The sequence below is a fragment of the Fistularia commersonii genome, chromosome 19 (genome assembly GCF_037954325.1).
Source record: "Fistularia commersonii isolate RoL2024-O1a breed Wild chromosome 19, RoL_Fcom_v1.0, whole genome shotgun sequence".
NCBI classification, from domain to species: domain Eukaryota; kingdom Metazoa; phylum Chordata; class Actinopteri; order Syngnathiformes; family Fistulariidae; genus Fistularia; species Fistularia commersonii.
In genome coordinates, this window is record NC_141302.1 from 3639383 (window position 1) to 3666811 (window position 27429).

The 27429-nt window shown below is 42.4% G+C and overlaps 1 protein-coding gene across 5 annotated transcripts in view; it reads left to right on the forward strand.

Annotated features, from left to right (window-relative positions):
• The window catches only part of col4a6 (collagen, type IV, alpha 6), a 118290-nt gene that overhangs the window by 75387 nt on the left and 15474 nt on the right, over positions 1–27429 (forward strand). For 2 of the 5 annotated variants that reach the window (XM_086165362.1, XM_086165363.1), the window contains exons 5-27: positions 10726–10860; positions 11223–11267; positions 11573–11692; positions 11794–11856; positions 12232–12267; positions 12450–12512; positions 13068–13103; positions 13249–13290; positions 17407–17499; positions 18110–18163; positions 18285–18344; positions 18499–18543; positions 18630–18683; positions 19399–19468; positions 19565–19675; positions 20637–20783; positions 21491–21538; positions 22519–22608; positions 23631–23788; positions 23870–24052; positions 24136–24319; positions 25604–25648; positions 27287–27358. In XM_086165362.1, coding sequence (XP_086021488.1) covers positions 10726–10860; positions 11223–11267; positions 11573–11692; positions 11794–11856; positions 12232–12267; positions 12450–12512; positions 13068–13103; positions 13249–13290; positions 17407–17499; positions 18110–18163; positions 18285–18344; positions 18499–18543; positions 18630–18683; positions 19399–19468; positions 19565–19675; positions 20637–20783; positions 21491–21538; positions 22519–22608; positions 23631–23788; positions 23870–24052; positions 24136–24319; positions 25604–25648; positions 27287–27358 — 1954 coding nt within the window. Of the gene's footprint in view, positions 1–10725; positions 10861–11222; positions 11268–11572; positions 11693–11793; positions 11857–12231; positions 12268–12449; positions 12513–13067; positions 13104–13248; positions 13291–15943; positions 16034–17406; positions 17500–18109; positions 18164–18284; positions 18345–18498; positions 18544–18629; positions 18684–19398; positions 19469–19564; positions 19676–20636; positions 20784–21490; positions 21539–22518; positions 22609–23630; positions 23789–23869; positions 24053–24135; positions 24320–25603; positions 25649–27286; positions 27359–27429 lie in introns of all 5 variants that reach the window. The other 3 variants (XM_086165364.1, XM_086165365.1, XM_086165366.1) reach the window with 3 other exon arrangements.

Below are 27429 nucleotides of genomic sequence, written 5' to 3' on the forward strand. Positions count from 1 at the left end.
TCCCTCCGTGTGTTGTGTATTATGACGTTCCTACAGGAGGGACTAATGCACAGGACCATCTTATCATCTTGTCCTGTCATCCAAACATTTTTCATCTTTCTCTCTCTCACTCTACCATTGTGACACACACACACACACACACACACACACACACACACACACACACACACACACACACACAAGGTGTTGGGGCCCCTACATGGCATTTTATCAGCCTCTCTGTCCTTTAAAGGCAGGAACTCCACCAGTCTAGAAATGGTGGTGCGCTTTGTTTAGGCTTCATCTTCACAGGGATACACACACCCATGCATATACACACGTAGACACACACACACACACACATGTACACACACATGACCACATAACTTGTAAAATGGCGTCAAAGCAGCCATTTTACCTCCTTTTGTCCCAAATGAGTCGACAAACAAAAGCACGATATTGAACCGACACAATGGAGTTTTGCGGCGCAGCTTTGAACTTCTCTCCGCCTTACACACATTAGCGCACGCACCCACCCACACATGCACACACACACACACACACTGTCGCACTCATGGTCATCTCGTCGTCTTGTCAGACATGCCGTTTAATTCGGGGGAGGGTCAGAGGTCACACCCTTCGAAAAGACATTGTTGGACCAGAAGGTCAGGGTTATTGGGGAAACAGTTTTTAGGTTTGTGTGTGTGTGTGTGTGTGTGTGTGTGTGTTGCATGCATGTGTATTCCATCACATCTATTATTCATGGGACTCACCATTGAATTAAAGGTTAAAACTCCTTCCGAGTGTCCAACCGCCATCTCAAACCGTCGCGATGAAGATAGATCGGGAAGAATTAGGAAAGCAAAGACAAAACAACTGAAGTAAAAGAGGACAAAAAAAAGTAAACAACAAGAAACTAACAGACTTTTATTGACTTCATTTCGTCAAATGTAATGAGATAATGGGAGCTTCTCGCCTCAGCCAGAGCTGGAGAAGCCCTGCTTTCAGTGCATTTTACTGCCCCCTTTTGTCCATTTTGGGAACTTCAACCAGAAGCAACTAATTTTAAGACACTTCACAGTTTGAGAATCTTTATATCTTTGGTATGTTTCAATTATCTAATGAATTTTTGCCCGGGTGCAAAAACTCCAGTGTAAAAGGGTGTGTTTTACCCTGCAGGGCGATTGAAAATATGCATTAAATAGCTTTTAAAAGCGCACGCTTTTCTCGAGATTTACATCCAGGTGCGTCGGTGCAGAGCTAAAGTTATAGTTAAAATACGATTTTTTTTTTTTTTTTTTTTCCACATATGCATGTGACCCTTCTCACTCATCCGCTCTTAATTACAGTTTTGAAAGAATACAAGTCATTTAAATGGGAAAAGTGCCAGAGGGACGACGGGTGGGGGAGGGAGCGAGTGTTTGATTTATTATCTCCTTTGTCGTCCCTGCAGAAATTAGACGCTCCCTGGGTGATCTAATGTCTGATTCTCCGAGCGCGAGGAGACAAAGGGAAAGCACACAGGAATGCGCATAAGTGGTTATTACCGATTTTACGGGCTTGTGTGATTTGATGTGTGACGATGCTGCTTTTATTTATGACATTTCCATTTTTTTTTTTTTTACAAACGCACCCATTCAAACCGTCATTTACGAGATTTTTTTATCCCGTTGCAACGGTTATTATAACCGTTGCTGCTCATCATGCAGATACAGCGATCCTTGGAGTTAACCTGAACATGTCGATGCTCCTCACCTTTAAACGCAGTGTGTGTGTGGATGTGTGTATGTGTGTGTGTGTAGACTCATAAACCATAGAGTTAACCCATAGGCTCAAATCATATCTATTGTATTTTTCCCTGTTATATCATGACCCAAAAAATTATTTTCAAGAGAATAGATTAAAAAAAAAGACAAAAAATACAAATAATCATCTCAAACACACATGTATAATGGACCAAGCTGAGTAATTGAGTAATTTCCTGAGTGCAAACTCTAATTTTTTAATTCTATTGTTTTTTCAAACTCTTTTTTTTTTCATTACGACCTAATTCTTTCTATATTTACCTCAGCAGTTACATCTGCACATTTGTTTTAAATGTCCCCCGCCCTTTAAAAGGTGTCGTTACATCGGCTGTTTTGCACTCCCCGGGTTTTATTGTCGCCCCGGGCAACAAAATTTAGAGGATCCACATCTCTGCTACCTGGCGTTAGGGAGGTCGAAGTATTCAGGGCCCAGTTTTGCACCAGATCTAAAAGCAAAATTCAAGGGGAAAAGTTTCATGCTAGTAATAATTATGTTTGCTCCTCATCATATCGTCACTCACCTACTGTTTCGCTTGGGAAAAAAAACTAAACCAAACTCCGCCGCTTTATGTCATCGTCACCGTGGGACAGTGAGGCCTCGGACCCCTAATGGGGTTTTTATTGGAAGGGAAAGCACCTGGATGAAAGGAGGCAACAGGTTGTTGGTTTTAATGGCGGCCATCAGCGCCAGTCGGGGGGTGGAGGGAAGGCTGGGAATATCGGCGGGAGCAAACAAACTCAGCCCGCAAGGAGAGGAAAGATTGACCGGAGAAGCGATTTGTAAGCCGGCATCTTTAAGGACGCGACTCTGAAAACGGCGGCGCGACAGACTCGTGATTCCCCGGAGTGATGCTCGTGATGCTCGCATACCAAAACGGGCCTTTTGAGTGAAAACTTCAAAAAAAGGGGATTTTCTCAAAGGGAGGAAGACTTCAAAACCGATCATCTGAAAGAGAATTCGGATTTAGATACCGGGACTGGCTATTGCAGTCACGAGAGGTGACAAAAAAAAAGCAAAGAATTTCAAATCGATACATGAAGATCCAGCGTTCTCTGTTTATCTTTCGATTGCGGTCACCTGTCGCTCGACGACGATCTGGCTTCATGACAACTCAGAGTTACGACGGACCAATTTTCATTTAACGAAAATAAGTCGCGACGTCGATGTATATGGTCAGAGTACAGTGGCAGCACAGTCAAGAATGTGCCAAAACGTAACTATGTACAATAAGATAACGGTATAATTAAAAATCTCTAGCGATAACAATAACACCAACTCTATTGCCAACAGTAGGCTAGTCCAGGGGTCGGCAACCCGTAACACCTAAAGAGCCATTTGGACCCGGTTTCCTCGGAAAAGAAAACACCGGGAGCCGCAATTACTTTTTGACGTCTAAAATAAAGGTACCACTGTATATATTGCTTTTTATTACCTTTACGCTTTGTATAAGCAAGTGTGTCGTGTGTTGCTTCTGAAATTCACAAAGTATTACGGAGAAAATAAAATTTTATTCATGTAATGAACTCATTTTGAGCTTTGGGCTTTCAGAGCGTTTAGCGAAGCCTTGACCTGATTTTTAAAAATAAATCAGGAAAAAAATCACTGTGTCAGTAAACAATAAAAAATAAATATTTGCAAAATATCTTCATAAATACTTATTTTACCTGGTTTATGGGACTTCTGCTCCAGAACCGCACCTGCAAATCGGGACTTTACCGGCCGGCGGGGATACCGGCTTCCGCGAGTGTGATGTTATTTTGAGCGGCGAAAAATAATAAAAATGTAATTTTATTTGATATTTTTTAAGATCACAATAATCTTCCAACTTAGAACTAAAAGTTAAAAAAAGGAATTAACACAAATGAAATATACTTCAATTAAACATTTATAATCTATTTTCCCAAGCCACTCGGAGCCGCAGTGTAAAGACAAAAGATGCGGCTCCGGAGCCGCGGGTTGCCGACCGCTGGGCTCGGTTAACTTGTAACTTTAACCGACAGAAGGTTAACTTTTGGGCTATGGTAGGCTAGCCTACCATAAGGCAATACGGTATACTTCTCATATACACTGCTCAAAAAAATAAAGGGAACACTTAAAAAACACATCCTAGATCTGAATGAATGAAATATTCTTATGAAATACTTTGCTCTTTACACAGTTGAATGTGCTGACAACAAAATCACACAAAAATGATCAATGGAAATCAATTGTATCAACCCATGGAGGTCTGGATTAGGAATCACACTCCAAATTAAAGTGTAAAAACAAACTCCAGGCTGATCCAACTTTGATGTAATGTCCTTAAAACAAGTCAAAATGAATCTGTGTTGCTTCCTGAGTGGACACTATGATTTCACACAAGTGTGATTGACTTGGAGTTACATTGTGTTGTTCAAGCGTTCCCTTTATTTTTTTGAGCAGTATATGATGATTTGAGTTGCCTTTGCTTAACGACGAATTCGCTTCCCAACGTGGTCGTCGGAACGGATCATCTATCAGAGACAAAATTCCTCCCAGTTTTCCAACCGGTTCGCAATGCTTGGATAGCGAAGTCTTCATCGTTTTTCCTCCAAAACAGCAACATCTCACTTGGAACCGACTTTTCGGCCGCAAGCCGACGCGCCCTTCGTATAATATTCGGTTTTTCTTACGTTTTTAAATTCACGCAGACATAAAAACCCAACTTTTTATTCTTTTTTTTTTCTTCCTTTTGTTATCGCAGATGGCCTTGTATAGTCTCATCGATCGGAATCGTGACTCGGCTGCACCGCGGCGCCCCCGCCCCCCAAAACCCCCGCGCTGAAAAAGCCCCATTTTGCCCGAAAGCTTTTAGAGGTTCTGCCGATTCATGTGTGCATTTCACGTGGTTCTAATCGTGTTATCAGACCAGACCGCTGATTGAACTTGCACCCGAAGACCCAACGCACCCCTTTGCCAAACCCTCCCCGCCCGCCCGTCCAACCCCTCGCATCACCATCCCGCAGTGAGCATTCGGTGTGACAGTTAAATCTTCTCCCGAGCACACCGGGCCCGCCGGACAATACATCCCGCTAAACCCCCCTCAGAGAGCCCGAGGGCGTGTGCGCGTCCGTGTTTGTGTGCGCACGACGTCCACGACAACACACACACACACACGGTGGCTAGAATCTGTCTGTCCAAGCACTCTCCTCTATCAGGAAGTGAGGTAGGCTTGATGGGAGCTGTAAGTCCAGAGAGCTTAGCGGCCCAGAATAGGAGCCATTGTGTCTTTTGTCCAAGAGGGGATTTGGGCCTATAAACTGACCAGTCTGCTGGAAGGTGATGAGGATGGAAGGTCTGGAAGAGCTGGGTGGAGACCCGACGCTCCGGCATGAAAACAGACGGGGATGCCAACTGGCGAGATGGTGTTGGGACACAGCGAGATGCTGGAAGGGAGATACCGATGACAGATGAAAAGCGCCAGCATGTACAGAAGAACACATATTTTTATGGTTATTGCAAATCAGATGAGGGATGTGTTCACTGATTTTTTTTTTTTTTTTTTTTGGACAACTGTTACATATCTGCTTGCTTTTGTTATCAACCCTCAGCTATGAACTAAGTCAACATGTTTTTTTGTATCTTTTTGCCTCTTTTGAGTGTTACCTTAGAATAAGAATAATAGAATAGTAGAATAATAAGAATACATTATTTATCCCGAAATTGTTGTGCCAGAGTTACAAGAAACACATAACAATAATAAATAATAGAAGAAAATTGTATAAACAGTAAAAAAGTGAAAGATAAGTGAAAGTGAAAGATAAGGAGTGCACAAGAGTATGAAAAAAAAATTGTACATGGAGCTGTTATGAAATGAAATGTTGCACAATTATGAACATATATACAAATAAATTATTACAGAATACGCAACTTTAAACCACCTTTTTAGCTTAATGTGCTAATAATGGGGTTTTGTATATGTTATCTAGCTACTAGCATCCTTAGTTTACCAAATGGTCTCACATATTATCTGTAAGCCATCTTTAAGGTACGGTTACCTTTAGCATTGTATTACCAACTTATTATTAAATGTGCTATTTTCAAGTAAACATGAAATATAGATAGATGTTTTAATGTACAGACTAAAGCAACTATTTGGGCGGGGGGGGAAGTGCTACATATCTGCTCATAATCGGCCAAAACCTTCTTTGCATCTTTTAGCCTCTTTTGAGTGTTACCTTAGAGTACGCAACTTTAAACCACCTTTTTAGCTTGATGTACAAATGTTGATGTGTTGGCATTTGATGAGAACTTGCTGACAACTACTAGCACTTATCATGTATGCATTTCTTAGCTATGTATATATCTGTGTTATATATAGATGAAATACAGATAGGTGTTTTAAAGTACAGACTAAAGCAACTTTTTGTTGGGAAATGTGCTACAAATCTTCTCAACTTAGTTGTCACCCCTGAGCAACATACGAGGTCAACACCTTCCTTGCATCTTTTAGCCTCCTCAGAGTGCAAGCTTAGAATACAAAACATTAAACCAGCTTAACCCTTGTGTTGTCTCGCGGGTCAAAAGTGACCCACTACCATGTTTAGCTGTAGAAAATACACCTTAATCTATTTTTTTCCGACTTGAAATTTTATGATTTGTCCTAAAGAGACCCCATAATTAGAAAAACTGATTCTTCTTTTTTGTTTATGTTTTCATGTGGGCTGTACACCACTAGGGTACAAAGTTTGTCTTATGGGTCATTTTTGACCCGTAGGACAAGGGGAGTAAACACAATGTTAAGATCGCACGAGGGTTAATTAGCTTAATGTACGAATGGCGATGTGTTGGCCTTCGATGCGAACTTACAGAAAACAACTAGCACTTATTATTTATAAGCTACATATATATCCGTGTTAATCATGCTTTTGCACTAACTAGCAGGATGTTCATATGGTTAGCAAATAGCATCTGTAAGCAATCTTCAAGGTACGATTACCTGTTTTAGCATTATGTTACCAACTTATCATTCAATGTGCTATTTTGTGTACATTTAAATACAAATACAGGTTTTGAATTTGAATTTGTGTCTTTGAAAGAGAACACCGGAGTGACGGAAGATATTTGGAATTATAAACATTGCGCTTTATAATTTATGATAAATGTTCAATTGAGAGCGATCGACTCATTTAGCGTAAATGTAAACTGCAAGGATACGCTATTGACGCAGTGTTTTGTCTCTTTTCGGCGTGTAATAACTGAAAAGAGATGATAACAAAGTTGTTGTCTAAGCGTCTACTGATGAGTCAGAGTCTTGGTTACATTTTGTTGCACTCCGATTTGATCTTTATAGGTTTTGTGTGCTTTTCCACTTTCTTGTTCCCTTTAGTCGTCTCCCTTTTATCTCCCTTCTGCGCTTCTTTTATCCTCGCCCTCTGTGATCTCTTCTGCTGACTGCATTTTCTAATTCCATCCCATGTTTGGGAATAAATAGAGATGGGTTAAACCTTCAAAAACTCAACTCACTTCCTCCTCGAGAGACACAAAGACACCCGCTCGGATCCGATCAAAGAGATTCTCCGAAGATTAGATTTTAGCACTCTCAAATTCATTCTAGTGGTTTTCTCTCTTTTTTTTGTTTAACCGGCGACGTTCAAGTTTTTATTCTTTGAGGACGGCGTCAACCTCTTGTATTTGAAAAGCCGCGCCGCCGAGATGGAAACCATCCTTCCACTTTTTCGCGACCTTTCACCTCTCACCTCTCACCTCTCGCACAACGGCAAGCCCGACTCCTGGCAGGTGTTTGAAAGAGGCCTCTGTGATTTGAAATGAGATGCTAGACAGACGCCGGTGCCTTTTGAGGAGATGACCCCCTTCACCCCGTGGAGGAGATCTGAAAAACTCGACCTTTGGCCGTTCGGCCGAAGGAGTTGGGAGGAAAATCCGCAACTCGAAAAACAAGACATGTCTGATACAAAACAAGGGATGTGGTTGATGGGATGTAATCGATGGGACCCGAGGAGTCGGAGAAAGTGGCTCCCCGTGGGACCCCCACATATTTTCCCTGGGCGAAACCAGGTGTGAGCCCGAGCTGCGAGCCAGACGGCTCCAGCAGGCGGCCTTTACGTGGCAAAGCCCTGTCATCACACTTACCTGCCTGCCCCGAGGCGGGAGGCCGAGCAGAAGCCGAAACCAGACGCACCGGTCAAGGCCGGCCGGGATCATCGGCAAACCAAAGGTCAATGGAGAAGGTTAGCTGTAAATGCCAACCGAGCATATCTGGTTGTTTGTGTCTTATTTTAGCTAGATTATTATTGCAACTCAATACAGTTCAAAACAGTTTGTATTAAAAAGATAATTGAGGGAAAATTCCGATTGTGAGCGTACCAAAAAAGGGTTTGCACGGGTAGTTTAAACCAGGGGTTCTTAACTTTTCCGACCCTGAAGCCCATTTTTTTTCAGTACAGAGTGGCCCAGGGCTCATTAAATATAATTTTAATATATATCATTTATTATTATTAATTATATTATTTATATATTATTTAATTTGTATTATTTCATATATATACTGCTCAAAAAAATAAAGGGAACACTTAAAAAACACATCCTAGATCTAAATGAATGAAATATTCTTATGAAATACTTTGCTCTTTGCACAGTTGAATGTGCTGACAACAAAATCACACAAAAATGATCAATGGAAATCAATTGTATCAACCCATGGAGGTCTGGATTAGGAATCACACTCCAAATTAAAGTGTAAAAACAAACTCCAGACTGATCCAACTTTGATGTAATGTCCTTAAAACAAGTCAAAATGAATCTGTGTCGCTTCCTGAGTGGACACTATGATTTCACACAAGTGTGATTGACTTGGAGTTACATTGTGTTGTTCAAGTGTTCCCTTTATTTTTTTGAGCAGTATATATATACACTGTATAGGTTTATAATTATCTCACTCTTGGTTTGATTTGTATTCAATTCAATGGTCAGCAGCTTCTTTGCAACGACCTCTCCGATCATCTCACGTCACATATCAACAGCAGCAGGCAGAACCGACTCCTCCGCTACGGTGAACGGTTTCTTACTTTGTGCCACACGTCTGGCTACGAGGTAGCTAGCTTTCAGTGCACTTTTAAAGTTGCCAGATCGATCTTTTCTGCATCCGCAGCCCATCTTCTTTTCTCTTGAAAAATTCCACCGGCTTTCCCACAAGCGTCGGACGCTTGGTCTCTAGGTGATGCTGTAGTTTTGACGGCGTAAGTGCTTCGTTAGACAGTGTTAACACACACTCCACACACTGGGCTCTCGGCACTGCCTCGCTACCTCCGTTTACGAAGCCGTTCTTAATGAAGTCGGGATAGTACTTGCGCGAAAATATACTTTTTGGTGGGGGGTCGTCTTCATTTTTTCGTTTTAAATATTTCTCCATCTTGTTTGTTAACAGCTAGCTGAGTATCTTCTCATTTATGGAGCCGGTTAAAGTAACAACTGACTGATGCACTAGCGCCACTACATGGTCGGGAGTTGTTATTGCGTCCCACAGCCCTCGCGGCCTACACGTACGAAACAGATTTTTTTTGCAGCCCACTCGGTGGCGCTCGGGGCCCGAGTTTGGTTCTATGGTTAAGAATCACCGGTTTAAACGACTGGAATCCGGAAAGCCAGGAGTGACTAGAAGAGCGAGGCTAGCATTAGCCACAAGGATGCGCTATCAAAGTCAGCTTTATTGTCATTTTCTCTGCATGTACTGGACACAGAGAGGAAGCGAGAAGATGTTTCTCACAATCCCACAGTGACATGAAATGAACAAGATGAAATGATAATAATGGAGTTGAAATGAAACAATAAAGCGCACTATTACATTCATCAGTAAAGATTAAGCCATGGGGTATAGGATACAAGGTGCATGCAGATACAAACTGCTGGTGACATGATGACAGATATTTGACGGTATGAAAACTGAAGCGCATAAATATGTTATTTGAATTTAGAGATTTAAATAATAGAGTAGCAGCAGTACAGTTTTGTACAGTTTAGCCCAAGAGGTCAGTTAGTAATACCATAATAGTATATGATACAATAGCGGCATGATGTTTTTTCTGTGACAGTGCAAAAAAAGTGTTATTGCAAAAAAAGCGGTAACATTGCGATTTATTGTCAGAGCGCTATAGCTTTTATATGCTTTTAAAAATGAATTAAATAGCTAAATATTTTAAGGTGTTTTTCTCCTGTGCACGTGCAATGATGCATGCAGTGTAGCCTGTGTCTTTGTGTGCATGTGTGTGTGTGTGTGTGTGTGTGTGTGTGTGTGTAGTCTGATTTACATTGTCTGCAAGTACCATGGCATTAAATTAAATTTGCAGCTCAAGAATGAAAGGATAATTCATTTGACCTCTGCCCTTGCACCCCTCAATCCTTCTCCACTCTCTTAATTATTTCCCGGTGTGTGTGTGTGTGTCTGTGTGTGTGTCTGTGTGTGTGTGTGTACATGTGTGCATGTGTGTTTTCTGCCTATGTATTGATTGTAGAATCTGCAGTACAACTCGACCTGGTAACTTTGCTTCTGTGATTTTACTGCCACAGTGTGGTAGATTGTGGTAATGCAGTTTAATACCTAAATCAAGTGAAATTTGATGCCATAAAGGCCTTACAAATAATTTAATGCTCTTTTCAACCCATCTACATATTTATCATTTTGAAAAATCGTCATCACTAAACTCTCACAGGGTTTTGGTTTCTGGGACTGTAATGAGACCATGTGTATAATAAAAATTAAAAAAAAAATTAAAAAAAGGGAAATTGCATTTATTCTTTAATACTGCATTTATCTGTAAATAAAATACTGCACATTCTGTACATAAGCATTTCTATTTTTTGCACTTCTGATCAGATGCTAGCTGCGTTTCTTTACTCTCTATCCTTACACGTGCAATGACAATAAAGTTGAATCTAATCTAATATTTTTTCTCCTTTCTCCAGGGTCGTCCGGGTCCTCTTGGTGAAGTCGGCCAAGGCGGCCCCGAGGGGCCCCGTGGAGGCTACGGGCCTTCGGGGCCCAAAGGAGAGAAGGGCCACATTGGACTGAAAGGCCCGTCCGGCCCGAAAGGAGACAAGGTGTGTTTAGTAGGTCATAGTACACATCGTATCATCATTATCACGGAATTGAAGGGTCGAGAAAAGGCTGCTTGATATCCAGAATCCACATTAAAAATAATCAAAATATTTGCAAATTTTTTTTTATTTTTTTTTGACATCCCGATTTTTGACTTTTTAATTTTTTTTTTTTAATTGAAAAAAAATTCTCTTTAATTCTCCCCTGTGTTTGCAGTATTTTCACCTGCAAGATGCATTATCTGGATAAAACTTACACTTGGCTTTAACCAGCATTTATCAGAACAGTTTGCAGAAATTTTCTTCTAACCTGTTTTCACCCCGTGTCAAGAAAGGGTGACTTGACTAATTTTCTGTGTATACAGGGGCCAATGGGAGTGCCAGGATTCCCAGGAACCGACGGCGTACCTGTGAGTATATACCTAGACACATTAGAAATAAAAGGGGCTGTGAGCTTTCTGTCTGTATTTTCAGTCGTGACACTTCTACTTTTACAGAAATCCCGCTCATTCAAACAAAATATTCATCCACTGATTGACGACGGCTGCCGTAAAAGGCAATCGATTAGGTTTATTGTTTTGCTGCAAACAACTGCAATCGATTGCTTTCCCTTGATTTTTTTTAAGTGTAGTCTGTCCACAGATTTAAAAATAAATCACCGCAAAATTCTATGACGTTGTCCATCTGGGTTTTTTTTTCTCCTGTTTCCCCGTAGGGCCACCCGGGCCTGGAAGGCGCCAGGGGGCCACCGGGACTGGATGGTTGTAATGGGACCAGAGGGGAACCTGGTGTACCTGGATACGGGACAGGAGGACCTGGACCCCAAGGACTACCTGTAAGACTCACATTTTCTTTTCCCAGTTCTCTAGATTTTTGGTATTTTTCGCGATTACTTCGAAGACGGACGAGTAACGGCTGCGCTGGTTCCTCCATCAGGGTCCTTTTGGGCCGAAGGGTCAGAAAGGAGAGCCTCGATACATCTCGGACGGCGACGTCACGGTAAGACGATAAGTCACCTATCTGGATATCTAGTACCACCGTTTTTGTTTTGTTTTTGACTCGGGTTGTTTTCATCCCCTGCTGTTTTGCTGGATTTTATTTTTTAATTAATTGCAATTCAAATCAATTATGATTTTTGTATTCATGTATTTGATGGTAATTTTAAATGGTTCCAAACTCCAATGGTAGCAATGTAGTTCTCAACCTATCCATCAGTATAACATTTGGCCACCAGGGGGTGACAAAGTAAAATATGAACTGGTATTAATCCAATAGAAAGTATACCAAAAGAGGATTAATATAAATGTGGCTGAGGATATTTAATAAAAATGTTTCAAAACCTTTTTTTTTTTTTTTACATTGTCTGTTTTGCAGGGTCTGCCCGGTTTTCCAGGACGAGACGGTGAACCCGTAAGAGTTTTACTTTGTCTGTTGGCTGAGTGGCAATAGTTTTGAGCATTAGAAGAGGAGACTGTTATAGCTTTATGTAAAACTGTTCAAATAATTTTCAATCTAAAATATTAATAAGCTTGCTCACACAGAACCGTGAAAGATGGGGATAATTCAGTCTTTTTTTGTATGTTTTCCTGCAGGGTATCAGAGGTCCCGACGGTCCTGTCGGATATCCCGGACCTCCAGGGCCGGAAGGCTACCCTGTACGTTAAAAAATTTGGCATGCTTTATTTCATTTATTTTTATTAGAAAGTTCATGTTAATTTTTGTTTTCACAGCTGCAGTTTCTGTGATTCCTTTACGGACTTTGCTGCTATACGCGGAGATTAGCATGCATTTTTTATTTGTAAATATGTCTTGCGGTGGGATACTAAAGGAAAATCTTTTTAGCTTTAGCTTTGTGCATGTGTGTTCAAACATGCCACGGATGCACCGATAAGAGGTAGATCTTTCCAAAATGATAACTGATTAAGGCAGTGTGTTAATTCTCCCAATATATAATCAAATTTGTTATGAATTAAGTCCTTCCATAGTTATAACATTTCCAATTTACATACATGTTTTTATCATACTTATTATTTATTATATATCCAATTTACATCAGTGTGGCTATTAGAATATTCTTTTACATTAAAAACATTCATGTAAATATATTTTGTGTAAAAGGGAGTCATCCATTTATCTTTCTTTGTTGTTTTTTTAACAATAAATTAGATATGGTTACTGATTTTGAGTCCATTTCTTCCGTCTGTCTTCAGGGCCCACCTGGTCTCCCTGGTCCACCGGGCCCGATGGTAAGTAAAATTTGATATACATAAAGTGAGAAAATTTAAAAAAAAAAAGTTTTTATATTTGTTCCACGTCTGAACATCTCTGCATAAATTAATGTTTTTGCTCTACGCCCTCCGAATGCGATCTGTTAACCACCGTTATTTTTAGGGGAGCCGTAGTGACGGATATCAAGGAGAGAAAGGAGACAAGGTACGCACCGTTACGTGAAAAGCCCGTTTAAAACAGTAGAGATTAATTCATGCATGTCATCCTCGCACATGGACGTCCAGGCGACGGATCCAAATATCCGAATATCCTTACGTTCTTCTCTGCACCCCGAGGATTTTAACGATAAGGGGTTAAAATGACACAAAAAGAGTGTAGACGCTAAACGGTTGTTGTGTGAGTTGTGTGCCACTCACACCCACTAAAGCACTTTTTTTTTTTTCGGCCCTGCGACATAAAGCAGCACTAATCGCACCGTACGACCTCCGGTTGCCGGAGCAAGTGTAAAACCCACAACACGGATGAATATTTCATTTTCGTCAGCGTCAGATTCAAAATCGTCTCGTTTGTGTTCATTTAAAGCGAAGAACGACACACGATTTAATCGCATCTGTGGCTTTATTTGGATCAGGGATGTCAAAGTCATGTCAGTTCAGGGGCCGCATGGGGGAAAATCTACTCTCAAATGGGTCAGACGGGTAAAATCATGACACATTAACTACTGTTTATATAACTATTGTTCACTTTATCCCTAAAACGTGGGATCTTTTAGCTGTAAATAAATTTCAAACCCGTTTGTTGGCCCGATCCGGCCCGCAGGCCTTGAGTTTGACACCCCTGGTTTAGATACTTCAGATCAGATTCAAATTGTACTGCAGTTAAAAGAAAATGCAGTAAAAACCAAGAGTGGGTAATTTAATTTAATAACACCGTGCACTGACAGCGATACTCATTGTGGCTCTCCGTGCACGATTGGTAAGATGTTGTGGATTATACCCTTTCTCTTATTCCGACTCAAAAATAAAAACAGGCTTAGAGTGCTCTAGCTGGGTCCTGGGTTTGTAAGAGTGTGTGTGTCCGCGCGTGTGTGTGTGTGTGTGTGTGTGTGTGTGTGTGTGGGACGATATGTGCTCACTTGCGTGTTCGCTCGAACGCGGTCGGGAAACAGGGTTGGTTAGAAACAATGCTGTGCATGTCGAAATCCCGTCGGTGGTTTGAAAACCCGCATCTCCTCCGTCCAGCACAATAACCCTCCCTCCTCCCTCCCACTCCCTCCCACCCGAAACCCCTTCCCCTCCGCCCTTAACCCCGTCCATCCCCCGCTCCATCCTCCGATCCAAGATTGACACAACTGCCAAACTGTGTGTTGCATCCGTGTCCTGTAAATATATAAAGATCACATGAACCTCTACTTGATTCAGTCTGGTTTGTTCTTTGAATTGTCCAACGTGTTCCGCCACCGGGAGAACTCGCAAACTTGTGCGGCGACAGTTTTTTTTTTTTTTTTTTTTTTTTTATTTGATGACGATCGGACAAAATTCTCAATCCGCAGTTTTGCGGAACCATACAAGTGCATACAAATTTTTTTTATTTTATTTTTTTCCCAAAAAAAAAATTAAAACATGGTCTGCGAGTTCATCTGTGGCGTTACATCCTTTTTTTTTTCTCCCTCCCCCTCTTCTCTGCTTAGTGACAGCTCACAGATTGAACGCGGTTACGCCTTTTTACCTGAAAATTGTTATATCTCTGTTCATTTGTATTTGCTCTTCTCGTGGCGAAAAAAAAAAAAAAAGAAAAAAAAAAATTAGATTAAAAATAAAAATAAATCAACCACGTTCAAGCGAGCTGTCACTTTGGAGGGGAACCTGTGGACTGTGACTGGGTGCTGGAATCAATCGCTCTCACTTCCTGTGGTGATCTATTCCCCCCCTCCTCCCTCCTTAATCACATTTTTGGGCATTTTGGTGGTGAACTCTGGGATTTGTAGTCGCTAGCCCGCTCTTTTGACTCCTCACCCCCCCATCCACCTGTTCCATCGGAGCGCTCACACATGGGTTACTAACAGTCATCCCCCTCACACACTGCATGCTCGGCCCAAATCCTCACACACTGATCTACCGCTCAGATTCACGCAGGATGTGGAAACAGCTGGACACACTGTTTGGCCTGTCGGAAAACCTGTCGGAAGGGTTAGGAGGGGATACGGATTTCTTAATTATTGATTTACAAATCTATCTATCTATCTATCTATCTATCTATCTATCTATCTATCTATCTATCTATCTATCTATCTATCTATCTATCTATCTATCTATCTATCTATCTATTATATGAATCAGGTTCTTGTAGTAAGTGTTTGCTAGTCAGTATTAAGGTCCTACTTACGCTGTTTAGCATTATCAATATACTTAATAATTAATTAATATCAATAATTAGTTAATATTTTATTGATAAATAAAAAAGACACCTAGAAATATTACTTAGAAGCTACTGGCTATTGCAAGGAGCTTCATGTGAGGTGTTAGCATGTTCGCGCGTAATCGATGGTTCAAATTGACGCCCCAGGAAATTTATGCTCTTTGTGAACCGTAAATTAAAAACCAAGATATGAGAATTACTTTTGCTCATAAAATCCCAAAAGCATGCTGCAATCGGATTTAATTTTAATATTTCCTAATATTTCTTCTTTCTTACCACGTTCATCGTTTGCTGACCCTGAATTCTACCATCTCCATCTCTCACCCTCTCTCTTCTCATGCACTTCCCCATCGTGACCTCTGACCTCTGACCTCGTCCCTGTTTCTCGCTCCCTCCTCCTGATTGGCTAACGGTGTGTTGTATGTATTTCGGACTCCAGGGCGACGTGGGTCTTCCCGGACCCAGTGGTACTCCCGGCGACGGGTCGCTAAGAAGCGAACAAACTCTCACTATCTACAAAGGAGATAAGGTAACAGCAGGGGAAGGAAAAGGAGCCGAGGTTGTAGCGCTTCCACCACACACACACACACACACACACACACACACGCACACACAGGCGTGGACACACACGTGGATGCGGTGGGGTTTGATTAAAAAAAAATAATAATAACGAAGTAAAATAACAAAAAAAAACGGGTCCAAAAGCGTCCTGAAGCCACAACGAGAGGCAGTTTGAAAGATGAAATCAGGAAGAGGAGCAGTGATTGCAGCAAACTGTGCGGCCGCGGCGGCGGGGGGGAGGACGTTCTGCAGGGCGGGGGGGCCGGGAGGCTTCGGGGGGGGCGGCGGACGAGAGGATGGTCTCAATTGCAAAAAATAATATCCGGCCCACGGAAGCCCCTCCGGAACGGCCGAGCCGCTCTGGTTTGCAGAAATAAACTCGTCCGTGGATTCGGTCAAAAACCGTAACATCGCGTGTGATAACGAATTATATTCCATGTGCAAGTACATCTGAAAAGTAGTGAAACAATTTAAATTCAGTCAGTGCGTGATTTATTTTTTGGGATTAAAAAGGCTTTTGCTGACAAATAGCGCACCGATATACACTGCTCAAAAAACATAAAGGGAACACTTAAAAAACACATCCAAGATCTAAATGAATGAAATATTCTTATGAAATACTTTGCTCTTTACACAGTTGAATGTGCTGACAACAAAATCACACAAAAATGATCAATGGAAATCAAATGCATTAACCCATGGAGGTCTGGATTAGGAATCACACTCAAAATTAAAGTGTAAAAACAAACTCCAGGCTGATCCAACTTTGATGTAATGTCCTTAAAACAAGTCAAAATGAATCTGTGTTGCTTCCTGAGTGGACACTTTGATTTCACACAAGTGTGATTGACTTGGAGTTACATTGTGTTGTTCAAGTGTTCCCTTTATTTTTTTGAGCAGTATATTAAAATTAGCAGTGGATATAAATGCCTATATTTGCAAATGGACCGATCAATGGGTCCCATTAAGCAACTGCTTTTAAAAAATAATTTTGACTATTTAATAATTTTTAATAATTAATTTAAAAAAATAATATTTTTTTATAATTTCACATCTCATGCTTTGTGACCGATGCAAAAATGGACCGCATTATTTTTGACTCCAGAGATGCAGCCATTGTCTTTTTAAAGACCACCCTCTCGTTGTCAACCTCCGAATGCTCCTCCTGTTCCTGCAGAATAATAATAACAAAAAAAAAAAAAAAAAAAAAGGAACGTCTTTCCCGAAACTCTTTCCCGCTTCCTCCCGGAAGCCCCTCCTTCCCCAACCCCTCTCCATCGTCCTGTATTCTCCCGACGCCTCGGTATAAACAGTTCTTTCCTCCTTGGTTACGGTACCCAGGGCGACGTGGGCTTGCCCGGTGAACCCGGCCAGCCAATGATCAATGGAGTTGTGGAGTTTGTGGGTATTCCCAAAGGAGACAAAGGAATGCAGGTTTGTTGGAAAAAAAAAAAAAAAAAAAAAAAAGAAAATCTCTCGTAGCCGGATCATCACGTGACCAGTGGACTAGTTACCATCAGTTATCCCTGATAATTCTTTTTAAGGCCCACCTCCTAAAGATCCCCATTTTTCCTCTCAGAAATGATAGTTTTACCTGTCAGGCTACTTGTTTTTTTGCACACGCGACGGCCTTCGGATCGTCGTAAGAGAACGGATTCCGATCAGAAGTCGGGAGAATCCGCCGTTCGCCGCTCGTCTAGACAGTATCCGACGACACGCCTCACGTCTCGAGTTGCTCTCGCTTGTACCTCGTGTTCAACCCCCCCCCCTGGAATCGGCGGATGCCTTGCTTCCGGCTCGCCGCGGTCACGGCTTTTTAAATCGAACAATCCCTCCAGATTTTCACGCCACCTCGTTCTGTTCTGATTGGTTCTTCCCCCCAAAAGGTAAGTTAACACTGAAAGGCATCGCGGGAGAATCCCCCGGAAAGCCTTAAGTTCGCAAGATGCCGCTCACAATTGGAAAAAAAATTGTTGCCTTCACACCGTCTTTGGAGATTCGGCTCTCTTTTCTAATCCCCTGCTCTCTTGTCTATCCCCGAAAGGGCGAACCGGGACCGAAGGGGATCCGAGGCTTCCCCGGAAACCCCGGCGGTCGTGTAAGTACTTTCTGTCGGCGCGTTCGCAAATGAGGCTGTTTTTTTGCCGGTGGACAAGTGTTGGACTAAAATATACGCTGGGACGTCGTCGCATTCAACTCTCGCTCTCTCGCTTTTCCAGGGAGGTTTTGGATACGGCGAATACGGAGAGAAGGGCATCCCTGGGTACCCGGGGGCCAGAGTAAGAGGAGACGCATTCTCAACGCAACGATAGAATCGTCCAAATTGTGTTTTTCACCATTTCCGGGTCCTGCAGTGCTGATCCGTACCGCACCGCCTGCACCTCCTAGCGTTGTCCGTTTTCTCTGTACTGACTTGTTGCCATCCTAAAACAGGGCCCTCCAGGTTTAAATGGAGGACCTGGAGTACCAGGACTACAGGTGCTTTATGCCAATGTCATTCATAGATTGTATAATTTTATATTTTGTTTGCTGTCAAGCTATTTCAACCGTCTGCTCTGATTTAGGGGATGGCGGGTACTCCGGGTATTTCCGGCCAACCAGGATACATAGGACCGAAGGTACGGAGGCTCTTTTGTCCTTTTTCTATCCTTGTTGGTCTCGGCCCGTTTCGCATCATGATTATTTTTGTTTATTTTTGTCATTGCTATCGTCACTGTTTATGCTCCTATCTTTGTTAACTGTGCAATATTACATTTCATAACAGCTTCATGAGCAATATTTTTCCATATTCTTGTGCACTCCTTATCTTTCACTTAAGACCTTAAGACACTTTATAATCTTCACTTGTTACTTAAGACACTTTATAGTTTATTTGTATTTTTATTGGTATTTCTTATTCTCCCCCACCCCCTTTTTTTTTTTTTTTTTTTTTTTTTAACTGTTAATACAATTTTCTACTATTATTATTTATTATTGTTATGTTTTTCTTGTAACTCAGGTACAACAATTTCCTTCAGGATAATTAAAGTTATTCTTATTCTTATTCTTATTCTTGTTGCTTGTTGTCTATTTTCACCCTTCCTGTTTTTTTTTGGTTGTTTTTTTCCCTCCATTCTATTTTCCATTCTTATTCTCAATGTTGTTGTTGTTGTTTTCTCCGCCGTCTGTTTATTTGTGGATGTCTTTTGCAATCTTCTAATTGTCTCTATTTATATTTATATTCATAAAGGTTTATCTGATCTCACCGTCTATCCGTTAGCATTGCTGGGAATTTAGCAAAATCAAGCTATATAGATTTGAAGACATTTTTTGTCTATGTGTGTGTGATTCCAGGGAGACCAAGGAGAACCGGGACTCCCGGGACCTCCAGCTTACGTGTCCAACCAAGCGGTAACCGTGCAAGGTAGAACAACGTCACGCTGGTAGCGGTTCATCCGCTGCAGAGGTCGAAACGTCCGTCGCTCCGGTGTTGACCGCCTGGTCTTGGGATTTGCCGCAGGGCCGCAGGGTGACCCGGGTCTGAACGGGCTGCCGGGCTCCACCGGCGACCAGGGATCTCCAGGGTTTCCGGGCCCACAAGGCCAACCGGGAATCGGTGGTTCTGGTACAGGTAAGTCACAGAGATGAGCTTGTGTCACCATTCTCCATAACACACAACATACAGGACTGTCTCAGAAGATTAGAATATTGTGATCTTCTTCTTCTTCTTCTTCTTCTTCTTCTTCTTCTTCTTCTTCTGCTTCGGCTTTCGGCTTTTCAGGGGTCGCCACAGCGAGTCAACTTTCTCCATCTATTCTCTGTATCCTCCTCGTCTCACACCAACTACCTTCATATCCTCTCTCACTACGTCCATATATCTTCTCTTTGGTCTTCCTCGAGACCTTATTAGAATTAAAATTAGAATAAATGAAATAATAATAAATAAATAATAATAAGTTAAATAATAAATTAAAATTAGAATAATGTGATAAAGTTCTTTATCTTCTGTAATGTAATTACAAAAACAAAAATGTCATACATTCTGGATTCATTCACTGAAATATTGCAAGCCTTTTGTTATTTCAATGTTGCTGATTATGGCTTACATCTTAAGAAAACTCAAAAATTCTATCTCAAAATATTAGAATATCACAAAAAAGTAAGTTTTGTTTTTTTAACCCTCATTCTGTTAAGGGGTCAATTTGACCCATTGGGTCAATTGGTGAAATGGGTCATATTGACCCTTAACATAATATGAGCGATGCAGTGTGTGTGTGTGTGTGCACGTTTGTGTATGTCTTTGTCAAAAAAAAAAAAAAAAACGAAAAAAAAACTTACTAACCCAAGCTTACTGTTCTGTATATTTCCTGTGCATCGTGTATTTGCAAGTGTGTTTGCAGTCCCTATGTCCTCTATTGTAAGTCGCTTTGGATAAAAGCGTCTGCCAAATGCAATGTAATGTAATGCAATGTAATATGAGGGTTAAGTGCATTACAGAAGATAAAGAACTTTATCACAATATTCTAATTTTCTGAGACAGTCCTGTAAATGTGACTATTTTGATATATTTACGTTTCTAACGCATTACGCAGGTCGCGGCGCCCCGGGTTTTCCAGGAACCTCGGGCCCAAAGGGAGAGAAAGGTAACCCGGGCATCCCGGGCTACGGCTTGGAAGGAAGCCCAGGTTCCCCTGGATCTCCAGGAGCTCCGGGGCCTCCAGGACCTCAAGGACCCACGGGTATGTAGACGAAGACCCGAGCGAGTGAAGCCGTCTGATCACTCGGACCTCGATGGGTGGCCGTCCGTGTTTTTTCTGAGATGAGAATATAAAAATCCGAGAGGGACGATAGCGATGTATTAAACTCCTTAATAATACATGTACCATTCATAACCTCTAGTAACCATGTCATTTCTGTAGTTTGCTATTTCTTTGTCTTCCATTAAAAAAAAAAAAAAGTTAACTACTAAACTAATTTTAATGAATAGTTAGTTTATTAAAACCTCTTCATCAGACTCCCACTGCTTTTCTTGGAAAAACACATCCAGATGTTGTTGTTTACCAACCCTTACCAAGCCAAAAATACCGAATAAACATTTTATAATCCTACATCTCTGATAATCCCTGGGAGATTACAAGAAAGAGTTTTGAATACTTTTTTTTTTTTTAATTTTTTTTATTTATTTTTCGGTTTACTTCCCCTTTGAGGTCAGAAATGAAGAGTGAGGAGTTTTTTTTTTTTTTGATTTTTTTTGGGAGTGTTTTTCCATCAAAAAGAGTGGGATCCGTTGTAACATAACCTGTAGAGCGGTGGCATAAAAGATAGTCTCGATATTAAAAATGGATTTTATCGTTTAATCAGCCATGAAAACCAGTTTGAGGTACAGTTTCAACATAGAAAACTGGCTTTTCAGCATCATGGTTGACTGACTTTACTGTTCTCCAAGGCTTGTCCGTTGAACCCTGCGTCATCCACCCCGAGCCTCCCGACCCAGGTATCATTAAGGTGGCTGTATTGCGACGAGGCAATATTCAGCTTTCTAAAGCAGATTAAAATCGACAAACACAACTTTCAGTGGGCAACATCAAACTGCCAGAATGCTCTTTTTTTCACTCTGTGCGAGCTGTGGTGGTAAGTATCGCTGAGAGGACTGCAGCTGAAAGCCTGACACTTGGATAGGAGGGCCTCTCTACTCCAAGCTGCTTTTCCCATCTTTGGCCACAAGGTGTCGCCTGTGAACATTGATTCACTGATTTTGCATGGAGGCATGGAGCTAGCAGAATTCTTTTTGTTTTTGACAAAAACTCAAAGGAATTCTGTTAAAGAAATAGCGGAGGTACACTCAAAACAATGTGTGAAATCGACATATTAAAAAAAAAAAAAAAAAAAATCTCCATAAATAACTGTTGAAGAAAATACAAATCTAATTTTTTTTTTAGTTTTGTTTGCCAGCAGCGAGGGGAAAAAAATGTAGCTGTATATTTTCTAAATTCACCACCATCGTCTCGCTTACTCCGTATGCGTTCATGTAAAATCAATGAAACGGTTCATGCCGAATATAAAGCTGTTTTATATTTCGATAAGATAACAAGCATCTGTCATCTTGCAGCAGCAGCAGCAGCAGCTCAAATCTGTCAAATCTAATGACAAGCAGAGCAAACTAACCCTGATTTCACACTGTGACACCGAGCTGCGCTTGCACCGAGCTGCGTGGATAGCAAGGGAGCTCAAAAGTCACAATGAAACGAATCAATGATTTGAAACAAAACAATTTGCTTGTTGATGACATTTTTTTTAAAAACATGATCTCTTCGAGGTGGTCGGTGCAGTCCAGCTCTAAAAAGAATCAGTGTGAAATCTAAAAAAAAAAAAAAAAAAAATCCACAGAATTTCTATATTGTTTCGCTTTTAAGGGCTGCTTGCGCCACTTAGAGTGATATACTATTTGTTGATTCATTCTCTGTGTTTTTGAAGATTCCCGCGAGCCCTCCAGCGGCATCGGGATTACTGGATCGCCAGGCCCCAGAGGACAGACGGGCACCCCAGGCTACAAAGGAACCAGAGGTATCCACGCACCCTTTCACTCTTGATTCGAACCATATTGACATAAGCAACAACACCTGTTTGTATCACAGCAAAGAGTTACATTTTTCTTGTCTGGTGCAGGACATGTATGCCAGCTGTGATACAGGGATGAGAGGTGCTGTAGGTGTGACAGAGGAGTTCAAGGTAGAGGTGGAAGTACTTCAGGGATCAGCCCTGACTCCCCCTCTTGTTTGTAGTAGTGATGGACAGGCTGGCGGATGAGGTTAGACAGGAATCTTCATGGACCATGATGTTTGCAGATGACATAGTGATCTGTAGTGCGAGCAGGGAACAGGTGGAGGAAAATCTGGAGAGATGGAAGTATGCTCTGGAAAGGGTAGAAATGAACATATGAATGTGAAAGGGAGGGACCAAAGTGTAGTGGTGAGGCTACAGGGAATGGAGATAAAGAAGGTGGAGAATGTTAAGTACTCAGGGTCAACAGTCCAGAGTAATCGAGAGTGTGGAAAAGAGGTGAAGAAATGAGTTCAAGCTGGTTGGAATGGATGGAAAAAAATGTCAGGGTTACGAAGAGACAGAAGACTATCAGCCAGAATGAAAGGACGGGTGTACATGACAGTAGTGAGACCAGCGATGCTCAATGGACTACAAACAATGGCACTGAAGAAAAGACAGGAAGCAGAGCTGGAGGTCACAGAGATGGAGATGTTGAGTTTCTCTTTAGAAGGATAGGATAGAATCAGGAATGAGTCCATCAGAGGGATAGCATATGTCAGACGTTTCGGAGAGAAGGTCAGAAGGCGGGAGGAGGCGGGATAGTGAATATATTGGTAGAAGGATGCTGAAGTTGGAAAGGCAAGGCAGGAGGTCGAGATGAAGACCAAAGAGGACATTTCTGGATGGAGTGAAAGAGAACATGAAGTTAGTTTGGGAAAAGAAGAAGAAATGAAGTCTTGTGACATCCGAAACTCCCTCTGTTCTAAACGTCTCCTCTTCCACAACTTCCCTTCTCGTATCTCCTCCATCTCTTTGTCCACCAGGGGATCCTGGCGATTGCGCCTGTCTCGGAGGCGGCACCTCGGGGTTTTCGGGGCCCCCCGGATCCCCGGGATTCAACGGCAACCCCGGCTCACCCGGACCGAAGGGTGAACCCGGTGACACCGGTGTGCCCGGCTTCGGTGCGGTTCGGGGTCCCCCCGTGAGTACACCCCGCCGCCGCCCCCGTGCTCTGCGGCGCCATCTTCGGGACTCGTCCAGCTCAGTTTTCTCCCCTTACCAGGGCAGAGCTGGCGAGAGGGGCTTCTTTGGCCGCAAGGGCGAAAAGGGGGCGTCTTATTACCCCAACATCGGCTTGGGAATCAAAGGGGTGCTCGGTAACCCCGGCCCGAGAGGACCGACGGGGGAAACCGGAAAACCCGGCAGGGACGGACGTCCCGGCTTCCCCGGCCCCCCCGGGCCTCCGGTGAGTAAAATCGATCAATCCTGGTTTTTTATAATCGTTCCTCGAAGGAAGGAGGGAAGTCATCGGGGCCGTTTCCCACCCAGGGCGACGGTGGTTTCGGCACCATCGGGGAGAAGGGTTTCCCCGGATACCCGGGATCTAAAGGTCGTCCCGGTGCCGGCGGGGAGCCCGGCGCCGGCTACGGGGGAGCGCCCGGGTTTCGGGGCGAGCCCGGAGAACCTGGCATACCTGGATTGCCGGGGCAACCGGGTTTACCAGGACCGAGAGGTAAGTGGCGACGGCGTACGGGGAGTGCGTTTGAGTGCGTGTAAGCGACTCCGCTAGATAGACCAAGTCAAAAAACGCGTACTAGCCGTTTATCATCCCGCAGCATCCGTCTCGTTCCATATTCCGGTTACCGTAGCGAACGCGTCCTAACATATCCGGGGACGCTCAGCACGCCGAGCTCCCGCGGACTCAGGAGGACGCCTCCTTCGAATTTCCCTCGCCAAGCAGCTTCCTCGCCCCTTCATGCCTCGGCTGCAGCCGCAAACTGTTAACTACATGATTAATGGTCTCCATTAATGCGCTTCCACACTTCCTCTGTGATCTACGACGCACAAGCCGCTTCAGTAGTTGACTGATTGACGCACAATGACGAGAATTCATGATTGCCGATTGTGCGACAGCCTGCTGTGATTCTTTAGTCTCAGAGGGCGATGCTGAGATTTTATTCTGCAACATCGCAACGTCGGCGAATCCCAAAAACGACGTTCAGCTAGAAACGTCGGCATTTATTTTTACGATTCTTAAATCTGCCTGTTATTTTAGCGGTTTCTGACCAAGTTTCCACGGTTCACTCCAGCCGGAGGGAACATCCTGCGATTTTGTTGACGGTTGAAAAAAAAAAACAAAAAAAAAACGATGCCGACCACCTCTTGCGAACGTCTCTTCCTCTCTGAGACTAAACGACACAGAGTGTGAATGAGCGCTCTCGTACGGTGACGCTAATGCTAAACGACTGATCCGTTATGTCTTTTGTTTTGTTTTTTCCGCTCTTTAATACAACGGTTATTTTCACCCGCGGGAGCCGAGAGAAAGCTGGAGATCTCCATCCCTTTGCCTGGCATCGGACGAACCCTCCATCTCTCTCTCTCTCCTCTCGCGGCGTGGAATAACCCGTTTTTTTTAAGCACCTCTACATTAAAAACAAGCATTTTAATTTTGCTATTTGCCTTAACTTGAATGAGCCTCCCGAGTAAATGGAAGTGATTGCTGATTTTGCTGATACTTGTTTGATGAACAATATTTAAATTGCTTGATCGGCGCATGCAAATGACCCTGACTGGCTTTGTGTGCTGCCATCTTCTACCCCCCCCTCTATCTATCTATCTATCTATCTATCTATCTATCTATCTATCTATCTATCTATCTATCTATCCATCTATCCATCTATCCATCTATCCATCCATCTATCTATCTATCTATCTATCTATCTATCTATCTATCTCCTCTGTCCATCCTCCCATGGCTCCATCTCTGATCCTCCTTGTGCATGTTGTATCTGTCCAGGTGAAAACAGCTGTGGAGGGGTTAATGACGCCGGAGAGGGAACGGGTGGGTAAATAAGTTTCTCAGCCACCAGTCAGAGTAACGCGTCTGGGACAGAATCTGACGCTTTAGTTTCAGGTGTTCCAGCAACTGGTGGACACGTAAAAAAAAAAAAAAAAAAAAAAAAAAATGTTTCCAGGTGACCTAAGAGCCAAATTAACCCCTGCGAGGTGATTTGCCCCCATATGAAAGTCAAATAGAATTTTTTTTTTTTTTTTGTCAGAAAAGCACAGCCTGTCAAAGTTATTTTTTGCTATTTCAATGATTTTAAATGATATTAAATAATTTTTACCAATATTGCAAAAAGTCCTCTGAAATTTATGTCCCTTTGACCTGTAGTTGATCCGACATCCAAAACACGAGAAGGTAAATTCAACTAATGTAACAATTTTTTAGTTTTTTAGCACTTCCTCCTTGCAGCAAGAAGGTCCCCGGTTCAATTCCGACACGGGTCTTTTCCGTGCGGAGTTTGCGTGCATTATGTTTAAAAGAAATCGTAAATTTCCCCAAATGATTGCATGCCCCTAATGACATAATAACAAATATATGGCAAATTTATACCTGAAAATATATGTGAAAGTGAAAAAAAAAAAATCAAATTGGTGGAAATAAGTAGCTGACACGTAAGAGACAGTGAACGGGACTGTGAGGGATAAAATACCATGAAATATAATAATATAGTATCCAGCCATAAGGGATGCCTGAAGGGGTTTATAACATCCCGAGAAAATAAAATAAAACCAGGCTCGCTGTCAATCATTCGCTCGTGACGGAGCCGATGGAAGGCCCTCGCTCCCTGCCTCTCAGGGCTTCCATTGTGGCCGAGTCAGACGATGATCGACGGCTCCGAGGTCGGCCTCCCTCCTCCACGTACGGAAACATCGGCCCCGCTGGATCGATTCTCCTCCCTTCCTCCGATCAAAGCTGCTAAAAAAAAAACCTGCCGCATGTCTTCAAGCTCTGCCGCAGCGCTTTTAACCAGTGCGGGGACGGGAGGGAGGTGGGGGGGGTTATTTGAAATGCCATTCATTTGTTATGATAGATAATCAACACAAAAATGATTCATTACATTACATTACATTGCATTGCATTTGGCAGACGCTTTTATCCAAAGCGACTTGCAATAGAGGACATAGAGACTGCAAATATATGATGCACAGGAAATATACAGAACAGTAAGCTTGGGTTGATTAGTTTTTTTTTTTTTTTTTTTTTGACAAAGACATACACAAACGTACACACACACACACTGCATACCCTAACTTGCTGCCTAACCTAATCTGGGGCATCATCAGCACAGTAAAAAGTCCTGAAAGAGAACAGTTTTTACCTGTTTCTTGAAGGTTGAGATAGATGATGCTAGTCTTGTTGCTTCTGGAAGTTTGTTCCACCACTGAGGTAGTAGAACTGAGAAAATTATTCACGAATTAACCTGGAATTATAATCTGCAATGGCCTGGCGACGGATTACAAACGTTTACTTATATATGACAGCGTGTATTGTATTGTATTGGTGGGTATTTGTATTTTATTTTTCCGTGTGCAAATCAGACATCAGTCTAATATGAGCATATAAATAATAAGAGTTTGTTCGGGGATCCATCGAAGTGAACTTGTTGGCTAACCTGTTTGTGAATGCTACCAGGCGACGTGCGGCCTTGCACCACTACCGGTGAGGCCGGGGATCCTGGTTTGCCCGGCGTGCCTGGAAATCCAGGTAACTTTCAACGTGTTTTACGATGTCTTAGTCCTTTTTTTTGTTTGTTTTTTTTTTTTTTGCAAACGAGA